General features: G+C 36.0%; 1 protein-coding gene across 1 annotated transcript in view; it reads right to left on the reverse strand.

Annotated features, from left to right (window-relative positions):
- CADM2 (cell adhesion molecule 2) overlaps positions 1 to 13,123 on the reverse strand; it is a 304,436-nt gene that overhangs the window by 114,214 nt on the left and 177,099 nt on the right. The window contains exon 7 of the mRNA XM_004606996.2: positions 9,562 to 9,652. Coding sequence (XP_004607053.2) covers positions 9,562 to 9,652 — 91 coding nt within the window. The remainder of the gene's footprint in view (positions 1 to 9,561; positions 9,653 to 13,123) is intronic.

Genomic DNA, 13,123 nt, shown 5'->3' on the forward strand with positions numbered 1-13,123 from the left:
AAGCACACATTTAAAGAGGTGTGAAATTGTAGCCCTAAAACATATAGTCCTGTAGAACAATGTTACTTAAATAAAGATGCAAATATTTAAAATAAAGGAAACAAAACAATTAAAACATCACTGAATACAAAGAATAACATTTATCAGTTAAAATTTTAGGAAATTTAATAAATTTAACTCATACTTAAACATACATTTCCTGGAATACTTTTTTGCAACTACTTGAAATAAAGACTTTGCAGTGTTTAATGAGGGTATCCTCATTCTTGACAACTTCACTAGACTATTGTGAAAAGTAAATATCTAGAATAACTTAAAATACTGGATGAATAATGACATATGACCATCAATTGTTTAAAATAAAGTGAAAGTCATATTTGTAATTCCAGCACAATTTATCTTATTTTTTTATTTTAATGAATTACTGTGAGATGTAATTACAAACTAACAAATTTTCGTGATTATGTTTCAATCAAACAATGTTCAAGTACCATCCCACCACCAATGTTCCTAGTGTCCCTCCTGCCACCCCCACCCCTTACTACCCCTTGCCTCTGTGGCAGACACATTCCTTATTACTTTCTTTCTCCTTTTGGGTGCTATTTTTTGCAACATAGGTACTAAGTAGTCATCACGTTTAGTCCATAGTCCACTTCCAGCACACATCTACTATCTCAAGGCATCCCTCCAACCATCACTTACTTTAGTGGTCTTTTCTCTATCCTACCTGCCTTTTCCCCCATCACAAGAGATCGACTTCCAAGCAGTGAGGTGATACTTAGGTGTTATTCTCCTACAAACCTGTGCAGTGATTCTGTGTCTGTCCCGGTCTTTCTGACTCATTTTGCTTAGCATGCTACTCTACTCTCCATGTTGATCACTTATATGCAAATTTCATCTTTTCTAATAGCTGCATAATATTCCATTGTGTAGATATACCAAAGTTTCTTTAACCAGTCATCTGTTCTCAGGCACTTGCTTTTTTTCCAGATTCTGGTTATCGTAAATCCCAGTACAATTTATTGGCTACAAGGCATGAAAAGATATATTTCTCTTTTAAAAATTTAAAGTCCAATTAAAAGTTATTGAAGGGACATTAGTATAATTTTTACAATGGAATAGTTGTATGCTTTTTCTTCTTAAAGGCAATTATCATAAGAGAACTTAGCAAAAAAATGCTAAAACAAAGTCTTTTATGTTCCAGAATCTGATATGTATAGTCAAGAGCTAGTTAGTAGTTTGTCAACTAGACAAGACCAAGGCAATAGCTTAATTTTAGTTGTTTCAAGCCTCGAGATTGATTTTAACAGTCTATTAAAACACACCAACAGGTTCTTCCCTTTCATCTGGAAATTATTGCTCTAGTCTTTTCCATACTTGTGGAACAAGAACTCCTCTATTTAATTCATTCCAAATGTGTTTTTAGAAACAGTTTCTGTCTTAATGCTATAAATTGATTCCTGGAGCTTTGGCATTTCCAGTGCCCTATTTCTTGAGAGGACACTGGAAAATACCAGTGTCCACCTGACAATGGCTAATGCCTCTGCCTGTTCTCAGCAGTTCATATAATCATTTGTCTTAAATTTAAATGGTTACATTTTTCTATCAGTTTTGCTCTACCTTAGTCTGGATTCTTTCACTTTACAAACATGCTTTTGAAAGTCACACTCCACAGTCCCATAATGTGTTTATTCTGCATGCAACCTTGAATTTCAGAACTGTAGATGAAATTTTCAAAAATAACTCAGTTTGTGGAGTTGTCACAGTAAAGCAATGTCAATGTAGGTATTAGATATGTGATTAAAACTTGCAATTTTAAAACTTGGTGAGATAAACTGTATGTAATGCTTTGACAAAATAATTTATCATCTTCCTCTTGGCAATCATTTATTATGAAATTACAGAGATACAAAAAATTTATATGTATTGTGTTTATTTTATTAACTTAATTCTAGAATATAAGAAGAATATTTGTAAGAGTTAATCCCAATGTAATGTATGGGCCCTAGGGTAATAAGGATAAGTTTATTTTCAGTTATTATCCATAATAAATATATCACCTCAGTGGGTGATAAAAAAATAGTGAGGAACACAGTCTGTGTGCAGAAACTCAGACCTATGGAAACTATTTGGATTTGCACTCAGTTTCAGTAAGAGCTTAACATTCACTAATAAAGTTCATAATTAATTAGATGACTTTTTATAGCATAGATGGCAGAATAAATAGAAAGATTCTGTACTTAACATATGGTATGCATTAGGTCAAACTATATAAGATAGCTATTACTATAGTTGAGTGAGTTTTAAAATTGTATGTATTAGGGGCTAGACCAATAGTACAATGGGAGGGGCATTTGCCTTGCTCGAGGCAGCCCCATATCTTATATGGTTCCCCAAGCACCACCAGGGAGAATGTCCTGAATGCAGAACCAGGTGAAAACCCTAAGCATTGATGGGTGACCCAAAGAGCAAAATAATAATAAATTGAATTTCATGTATTGTTCTGGTTCTGCCTGCCATATTTTAGTCAGGATGATTATTTGCCTTTTTTACCTTTTTTTTTTTTGGTCATTTCTTATTACTCTGATTGGATTTTGTGACAATTAGTAAACATTTCATGGTTTATAAAAGCCATATAGTAGGCTGAGAAAACAAACTTGTTATAAAACCATTTGCCTTAATTTCTCTTACAGTAAGAGGAAATTCATCAATATGTTCTTATTTTGTTTCTATTAAATTATTTATTATTTTGAAAATGAACATATAATTGTTTCTCTAAAATACCTCAACAGCTGTTAGATTATATGCAATATGTCTTGCTAAAAATTAAAATCTTCTTATACAGAATATGGACCCCATATATCATGAAATTAGGTATATTAGATTTATGTCAAAAATAAGAGAAAACTCTGGTTAATTGAAACTAAATAGCAAATACAACCTAAGCATTGTACTAGATAAACAGAATAATTGATCAATACTATATATCCCTTTATTGACTAAATTCTAAAAACACATTTCAAACTTAAACTGTCCCATTGCTTTTCTGAAATAAATCTATCAAGTTAGGTTATAATGGGACCAGTTTTAAAAACAACTATAATAGGCTGGAGCGATAGTACATCAGGTAGAGCATTTGCTATGCATGCCGCTGACCTGGGTTTGATACCAAGCACCCCATATGGTCCTTTGAGCCAGGCCAGGGGTGATGATTCATGAGCACAAAGCCAGAAGTAAGCCCTGAAAAAACCATGTCTGAGCCAAGCACATACAAACACACACATACACACACACATACACACACAGACTATAATGAACATCTATTCTTTAATTATAATTTATGGGGAGGGCTGGCCCTGCACTTTTTAGGGTCATGGCTTTAATGTAACATAACAGCTTTTTCCTCTCTACTTCTATAAAAGGAGAATGCGACTGCCTGCATGCTGTCTGGGAAGTCAGCCAAAGAAAGAAGGTTGCAAAAACTCTGGGGACGGAAAAGAAAAGTGGTTGGCATTAGCTAGGTCCTTACTTTAGATTAAAATTAAAACAATAGACAGACATGTACAGTAATCTCTCTTTTAAGGAAAGAATAAAATGCCTCTAGTGTAATGTCAAGTGGAACAATTTGGTTCTGACCCAAGTTATGCAGCTGTTCCACAGAAAAATAGCAACGACTTCCGTCCAAAGCAGGCAAATAAGGCATGGTTGTTAACAAACTGTCACTGGAGCTCAACACGATAAAGGACACAACAGACATGAGGACAAAATAGAAGCCTTAGGCTCCATACAAATGAGTCTTATCACTTTATGATATATAAAAGAGATATTATGGTTGTTTGTCTACACTCCATTTGTCTAATAAACATGATGAACAACTTACATACAAGATATACATTGGTCATACTTTTGATAGAGGTTTGGGGGTATAAACAGTGATTTTTTAAGAATCATTCTTTACTCTGTACACAGGAATCATTCTTTTTTTTTTTTTTTTTTTGCTTTTTGGGTCACACCTGGCGATGCACAGGGGTTACTCCTGGCTCTGCACTCAGGAATCAGTCCTGGTGGTGCTCAGGGGACTATATGGGATGCTGGGATTTGAACCCGGGTCGGCCTTGTGCAAGGCAAATGCCCTACCCACCATACTATTACTCCAGCTCCTAGGGATCACTCTTGAGCTGGAGTGATAGCACAGCAGTAGGGCGTTTGCCTTTCATGAAGCCAACGCGGGTTCGATTCCTCTACCTCTCTCGGAGGGCCGAAAGAGCCACCGAGAGTTTCTCGCCCTCATGGCAGAGCCTGGCAAGCTACCAGTGACATATTCAATATGCCCAAAACAGCAACAAGTCTCAAGATGGAGACATTACTGATGCCCACTCAAGCAAATCTATGAGCAACAGGATGACAGTGACAGTAACAGGGATCACTCTGGGAAGTGCTCAAGGGACTACGTGCTGTGGGGAGTAGTGAAGCAAGTCTTACTGTATACAAAGCAAGCTCCCTATCAGTTATACTATCACTCTGGCCTTGAACCCACATTTTATAAAGAAAAAAAAGTAATATTTGGTTATGGACTAAAGATTCTCAAGTTGCCTATAGGATATAAAGTGGCAGTCAGTGGATAAAGCTCTTGCCTAGCATGTGGCTGGTAAATTTGGGGAATTGCCAAATTCAATTCATGGCACCCCATGTCTTTCCCTGTGCTCTTCCAGGAGTGATCTCTGAGTACAAGCCAGGAGGAAGTCCTGAAGTGCCTGGTGTGGCTGAAAAACAAAAACTAACAAAGTCAAGAAGTGATTTTTTCAGCTATCCACTTCTGATCTTTCCCCATTTTTTAGTGGTGGATCATTTAACCAGTAAAGTTACAATTACATGTTTTAGGAACACATCTAAAGCAAGCTGGTGTTGATTCTCAGTGGTTCTGAAACAACAAAATGGGAAATCAGGTGTAATAATTGCAAATTAATGTATTGTACATTTTGCAATGATTACCAGTATAAAATGTGAGATTTGGAACTTCACATTGGGCCTATGTGATAACCCGTAATTTAATTATGGGTTATCATAATTACTCCCACACTTAATGGTATCTTTTAAATTTATATTCTATTATTTTTATTTTAAGTCATGGTTTTCATAAAGATTTCTTCGTGACCTGCTCCACTTCTCATGATTCCTTTTCCATAATGGGTTATCTTTCCATTAACTTTATTTCTTCTCCACTTTCTTGCTTCCTGATTAATCCATTTCAATTTGCCATTGTTTTGTCTTTTCTCTATTAAGACCATTTTCTTTATGATCACTAAGATCGTCTTCTGGGAAAATACAATGATTTCCTTTTCTGTTTTCTCTTGTGTTTTTGTTTTGTTTTGTTCTGTTTTGTCCTCTCTGCCTCATCTGACACTCTTGGAAAAACAATATAAACTAAAGAGAAACTTGAAATTAGACTGTCTTTAAAAAGGTTAATGCTTTCGTTTATTGGAGTGTATAGCTTTGTTGAAAATGCAGGAGGGTAGATTTGTTTGTTTTGGTGTCACACCTGGAGATTTTCAGGGCTTCCTCCTGGCTTCGTGCATAGGAATGACTCCCCGGAGGTGCTTAGGGCGCCCCATGGAATTCCAGGGATCAAACTGGGTCATGCAAGCCCAGCTCCTTACCCTCTGTACTATCTCTCTCCCAGGAGGATAGATTTCAGGATGAAGATTTGGGAATATTCTAGAGAAGTTGCCTAAACTTAGGAAATTATCAAAAGTATTAATATCAATAGTTGAGCTATCTACATTGGAAGACATAGTGAAAAGGCAGCTGGGAATAATTATATAAGATATTTAGCAAATACATTTATTTATAAACTATGGTATAAATAATATGACACTGGGATTTAAAAAAAATAAAATAAAGACCAGTGAGATAGTATAAGAACATAAAGTAATTGACTTGCATGTGACTTCCCCTTGCAATGCCTTGAGTCACTCTAAAACAGAGCCATCAGTAGCACTGAAGATTGCAGAGTAAGTCCCAACTATTCCCTTATCCCCATAAATTATAGCTAAATAAATGAAGGGAAATAACGATACAATGACTTTTTCAAAAGTCTTATAGATTTATGTGTTGACAGCCGTAAGATACCAGACCATTAGAAGTTTTGGTGCTATGGCAATAGTACAAGAAGTAGGGTGCTCGCCTTGCAAGTCCAAGTTTGATTTCTGGGGACCCATAGTGTCCCCTGAGTACTTTCATGAATGATCTCTGGATGCATAGTCAGGGGGAAGCCCTGAGCACCACTACTAAATGTGGCCCCAAAACCAAAACTTATCATATCATTAGAACTTTTAAAAATTTGTCTATAAACTCATGCTACAAATAGCTTGGTAGACATTTGGTAAAGATTCTGGAAAGAATAGAAATATATTAATGTGTCTAATGAAAAAGGATGGCCATAGGAAAATACATCTTGAAACTAAGTCTTTTCTAGTTTTTGAAAAGTTGCTTTGGTAAGACATGAAAACTCAGGCACAGCAATTAAAATAGCAGAAGACAACAGAATGAATGTAAACTCTGAGCAATGACTGAACTGAGTTTAAGTAACATCTCCTCTTTTTTTAAACCTAGGTGCAATAAAGAAATATTTGTCAAAGATGATGGCCACGTAGTGCCTCTGTTGCAAACAACACCCAAAAGGAGAGAGAGAGAACAAGGGGGAATGCCCTGCCATAGAGATAGGGTGGAGTGAAGGAATGGGGTGGGAGGGTGGGAGGGATACTGGGAACATTGGTGGAGGGGACTGGGCACTGGTGGAGGGATATAAACAAAACGCAAACATGAAAGTTCATAAGTTTGTAATTGTAACTCATAGTGATTCACTAATAAAAAATAAAAAATAATAAAATAAAAATAAAAAACACTGGTATTATGAAAATTACATTCAGAATACTTCCATGATCATGTATATGGTATATGAAACATTAAGAGAAATTTAGTATACTCATATATGTAAAGATAAAAAATTAAAATGTTTTCAAATTAAAAGGAAGTGAAAAAATTTGTTTGGTTGATAACTAGTTATGAGAATTAGAAGTTAGACTGAAAATAATTAGTATATGTGTTAGATTACAAAAAAGATAATCGGGGCTGGAGGGATAGCACAGCGGGTAGGGCATTTGCCTTGCATGAGGACAACCAAGGTTCGATTCCCAGCATCCCATATGGTCCCCTGAGCACCACCAGGAGTAATTCCTGAGTGTATAGCCAGGAGTAACCCCTGTGCATCGCCAGGTGTGACCCAAAAAGCAAAAAAAAAAAAAAAAAAGATAATTTAACGCTAGCCATAAAAAATAATATATTTTATTGTTAAATCTTGACAAGAAGGATAAGAGAGTAGTAAATATTGGAAAATTATTACTATAAGTAATAAAGTTTTTTAAAATAATGATTTATAAATTTTAAAAAAATGTCAATATGGTCAAGTTTTAACTTTCTTCCCTCTAAAATATGAAGACTTGGGACTATAAATAATGCAGCAGGTGAGGCCCTTGTCTCGCACAAGGCCAATCCTGGTTTGATCATTGGCAACCCATATGGTCCCAGAGAGCTCCAGAAGTGACTGCCAAGTGTAGAGCTAGGAGTAAGCTCTGAAACACAGGTTTCATTTCTACTAGATTGAGCATACTAGGCTGTGCTGAGGGAATATCCCTGGTTCAGAGCTTGTAGTTCATTCCTGGAGGTATTCAGTGGAGCATATGCTACGGGGTTTGACTTTGGACTTCCTGGCAGGCAAATTCAGCCTGTTATCTCTCCAACCATCCAATAATTAAATAATTTGCTGTATTCAGAAAATCAAAACCTTTTTTTTTTTTTTGCAATCTTGTGCTTTCACTCCTCTGCTTTTCTACCCAGTCGTTTGCAAGAGAAAACTTAGAAGCATCCTCTGGGTTAAGAAAGAGGGGTGGGGACGGAGTAAACCAAACTGACGTTAAGAGTGTATTTTGGAGGATGTCATAGCTCCTCTCTGAGAGAAGCTCGTTCGCTCCATTTTTTTTTTTTTTTTTTTGCTTTTTTGGGTCACACCCAGCAATGCTCAGGGGTTACTCCTGGCTCAGCACTCAGGAATCACCCCTGGCGGTGCTTGGGGGACCATATGGGATGCCGGGGATCGAACCCGGGTCGGCCGCATGCAAGGCAAACGCCCTTCCCGCTGTGCTATCGCTCCGGCCCCTGGTTCGCTCCATTCTTTCAGCTTTGATTTGATCAAGACAGAAACTTATGAATAAACTTTGTAGACAGCTTGATCTTGGAGTCCCGATTAGACAGTCCTCTCAGGGCAATCAGGACGGAGCACGCCTCACACTAATTATCTTTCTCTCCATAATTATTTGAAAATTCCTATCCCTGACCATGTTTCTTGCCATTTTTTCTACATGTGCTACAGGTGCATACATGTCCATGAACTGTACACAGCCGCACTCATAAATATGCAAGAGCTTTTCCGACAAAACTACTAAATATATTTAGACTGCTCAGTAATCCTAACTCTTCCAACAAAACCAGACGCTTACGTTCTCTTTTTGATGCTTACTCTGCAGCCGGCGATGTTAGACATACTTTGCAACTTACACTGCTGTCTGGACAATAATGTCCCTCTTTTATATTCACTTGTCTCTGCTTTTTGGCTGACATTATGAATTAGCTGCCTATAAACATGAATATTAAAAAGTAAACTATGAGATTTGTGGTGGTGTTAGAACACCTATATTAAACAATGAAATCAGTCTCCAACTAAATAAAAGCTGTGACCTTTTCATTTTCATTTCCACCAAACACATTACATTTCAAATTAAGTCTGATAGAGGCGACATAATAAATGCACATTTGATTTCCTTTATTATGAACATGATTACTCATGTACTTTTAGAATGTATTTTGAGATATGTTTCAATATCTTTCTTTTTAACGTTTTTTATAACACCTGGCAGTGCTCAGGGCTTAATACTGGCTCTGTACTCAAGATTACTTGTGATAGGGTTTGGGGCACTATATGTGTTGCTGGGGATCAAATCTAAGGTTGGCTGTATGCAAGCTGATGTTAGGTTTGCATTCAGCTGAGAGGACAACAGCTGTACTCTGTACCATCTTTCTAGCACAGCTTCAATGTTTTTTAAGGTTTTCATGGAAGAACATGACTTGGAAGAACTACGATTTACAACGTTTTAATTCTATAATATAGTGACACAAACTGAGTTATTAAGTCCTTTCAGGTTGAAATATCTTATCCTACTGGAAGAAAAATGAAACACACACACACACACACACACACACACACACGTGCCCGCGCACACACAGAGTTGGAAATCTGCACAGAAACTTCACCAGGTGACAAAGTAAAAGAATGTCTTCAGTGTATACTTAATAGACACAGGGTTTGGGGGCTTGTTGGAGAGTTCTATTCTAGAACTCATTTATTTTGCCCACTTAGAAAAGATAAACTTCATTTCTCCAGTTAATTCTGCAACTGAGCAGGATAGAAAGAGAGGTGAACAAATTCATTGCCATTAAAATACTTACAGTGGTTTTCCTTTGGATTCACAAGTCAAAATTAAAGGCTGTCCTTCTTGTGGAAAAGGAGTGGATGGTATAATCTTGACTGATGGTGTATCTAGAAAAAAAAACAATATTAATGAGATCATTAAAACTTATACATCATCACTTATACATGTACTTCGTGTCATACAAACAATTTATTTCTTATAATTGGATATATTTACTAGAGTTACCTTAGACTTGTTGAAAAATAGCATGTGATTTTAAGAAACTACCATCCCCTCCATTAAAAGTTGACAAAAATATTTGAATATCTTAAAAACACTGCTGTTGGATTATTTCTGAAGACTGAGTTTAAAAGTGAAATTGCAAAATATGGTTGAGATGAATATCAAGCATTTCATACAATTGTTTCTCAACTATTTATAGATGTCTATGAATACTATTATTATAGACTGAATGCATTTATGTGCATTTGAATAACAACAATTTCATTATTACAGGAATACCAGGGATTCATAATAAAGGACCCACAAAGAACTCAAGATAGCTACTGTATCACAAGCATTAAGCAGAATTTCTTTGAAAATGCATACTATAGCACATAGTACTAGCTGTTTGCTCTAAGTATAGGTAGAAAATCATTTTAAATATTTATTTAGAATAGATTACTAAAGTTTAATATTCTGTTATAGATGCTACAATGTAAGTGTCACAAAATTTCTTATTTAAATATAACAATAAAATAATCACTAATGGAAGAAATTAAGTTATTTATAACTTTTATGCCTTCAAAATCACTAACAAACATTATTTCACCTATACACATATTTCATAGACCAAACAAAAATAGCTAACATAAAAGGATGATAACACTTTCATTTTATAAGACTTCTACTTTGAGACTTTTGAAATCTTGGGATGTGTGACCTATAGTAAACATGTTATTGGTTTCTCTTATTTCCACACCTAAATACATAACATAGATTCTGAACCCTTCAGATTTTTAAAGGTCATTCACCTTTCACTAATTTGTGGCTGAACAACTGAAATGTCCTAGGATTAGTCTCTAATTTTAAATTCAATTACATATTACTAACCAATAGAGAAATTTTATTATTATTATTATTATTATTATTATTTTGCTTTTTTGGGGGTCACACCTTGCGATGCTCAGGGGTTACTCCTGGCTCTGCACTCAGGAATTACTCCTGGCAGTGGTCAGGGGACCATATGGGATGCTGGGAATCGAACACGGGCCTGCCTCGTGCAAGGCAAACTCCCTACCCGCTGTGCTATTACTCCAGCCCCAATAGTGAAATTTTAGTCTATTAATTAGCACTGTCACTGCCACTGTAGCACTGTCGTCCAGTTGTTCATCAATTTGCTCAAGCGGGCACCAGTAACATCTCCATTGTGAGACATTGTTACTGTTATTGCATATCGGATAAGCCATGGGTAGTTTGCCAGGTTGTGCTGTGCAGGTGAGATACTCTCAGTAGTTTGCCGGGCTCTCTGAGAGGGATGGAGTAATCGAACCCAGGTTGGCTGTGTGCAAGGCAAACACCCTACTGACTGTACTATTTCTCCAGTCCATTAGTTAATTTCACTAAAATATAATTTATACCTTTAAAAGATACGCAGTCTCAATCATTTAAGTCTGACAAACCACTCAAGATAATCAAGAGAAATACTCAGTTACAAATAAACTTTCCAAATACTTCATGGCTAGTAATTGAATTATAAAATTAACTAGGAAGTAGAATTAATCTGAAGATACACAATACATATTGATCATATACATTTAACTAGTGCAGAAAACATATTTTCAAAATATTCAATTATACAACACTAATATTTCTAATCTCATCACCACATTTATTTTGGAGAAGAAAGATTAGAAAAGTGTGATTCTGAAATAATTGTGCAAATTTGGTATTTGTAATGGTTAAAACATATGCTGATTTTACTGCAAAGTAAGAATTACAGATAGCAAGTCCTACATTATTGTGAAAGTTTGGGTGAGAATTTGTGGAGTATTTTTTTGTTTGTTTGATTTGGTTTGGGGACCACAATTGTCTGTACTCAGGATTTATTCCTGGCTTCACGCACCCAGTGATCAGTCCTTGCAGGGCTTGGAAGACAATATGTGGTGCCGGGGATCAAACTTGGGTTGGCTACATGCCAGACAAGTGCCTTACCCTCTCTACTATCTCTCTGACCCCAAGATTTTTTTTTAATTTATCTATACCTTCCAAGTGTATCAATCAAGAAATCCATAGGCACCTGTTGGCAAATTCCTGGCAGTGGAGCTCCTGTTTCAAAGCAATGGCGTGAGGATATAGAACTGTTTGAGTCCTTCAATAACAGATTACCCAGACCCTTGGGGCAATATTTGCGGTTTTAGAGGGTTGCACCAGGATGTTTGGAGGACCAGGTCATGCCAGAGATTAAATGCAAGATATTTGCCTCAACCCAAATACTATCTCACTAGATCCTGTAAATTTTTTAAATATTTATTTTTTTATTTGGTCATTGCTGGGGATCTTGGGGGAAACACCCTCCATTGCTCAGAGGTTAATCATGGCTCTGTGCTTAGAGATCACTCTGAGTAATACGTTTGACTTTTGTAGATTGAATAAAGCAAACCTTTATTTTATAGAATGGATGGGCTTTATCTAGTAATTTGAGAATTTGCATAGAAAAATCACTTTTTTATAGGTATGAAAAAGTATTCAGCCTTCTGACCTTCAATTTAAAAAATGATATTTTTGTCTATTTTTGGAATAAAATGGAAACATCTGATTGCTTTCGGTCTTATTTTGCTTTCAAACCATACATAGACTGTAACATCAGCTCCATTGGTTTCTCAGGCATTTCAACAAGACCATTTTATTAGCTTATGAGCTTAGTTGACAGATACTGAAGCTTTACACTTTCTATAATTGTGTCAATAAATTATTCATTATACATAAGCATATACATATGTACATACAATATTAATTCTGATTCTTAGGAGAAACCTGACAAGTACAGAATCATAATAAATAAACTATAATTTAAAAAATTCATCTCTTCTATGAAAGACATTTTTAATATCTCCATTATAAAGCAAATAAAGAATATATTGTTGATACATTAAACCAAAAGCAACTGGGAGTCAAGATAGGTTACTACTCAGAGTCCTCTTACTTGATAAGCAAAAGAAGAAGTATTTATGGAACAGTTACCAATTCCCTTAGTATCTGATTGGTAATTACTCTGGAGGAAGATATTTCTCTGTCCATGTGGTCTACTCAGTGTATAGCATCACTGAGTGATATTGGATATGCATTGATCTATACCTTATGCCATAAATGTTAAATACAGGACAATAAAGGTAGTGGGGGAAATAAAGCATTGCCTTGTATGCAGTTGACCTTGGTTTGATCCCCAGCACCACACATGTTCCCCTGAGCATCATCAGAGGCCACTCCCGAGCACAGTGCCAGGAATAGTGCTCATGAATTTCCATGTGTGGCCCAAACTCCTCTCTCCTCAAAAAATGTGAAACAGACTTTATTTTGCAAGCTAACCATTTCCACCT

Source organism: Sorex araneus, chromosome 2 (assembly GCF_027595985.1).
Source record: "Sorex araneus isolate mSorAra2 chromosome 2, mSorAra2.pri, whole genome shotgun sequence".
Taxonomy (NCBI): domain Eukaryota; kingdom Metazoa; phylum Chordata; class Mammalia; order Eulipotyphla; family Soricidae; genus Sorex; species Sorex araneus.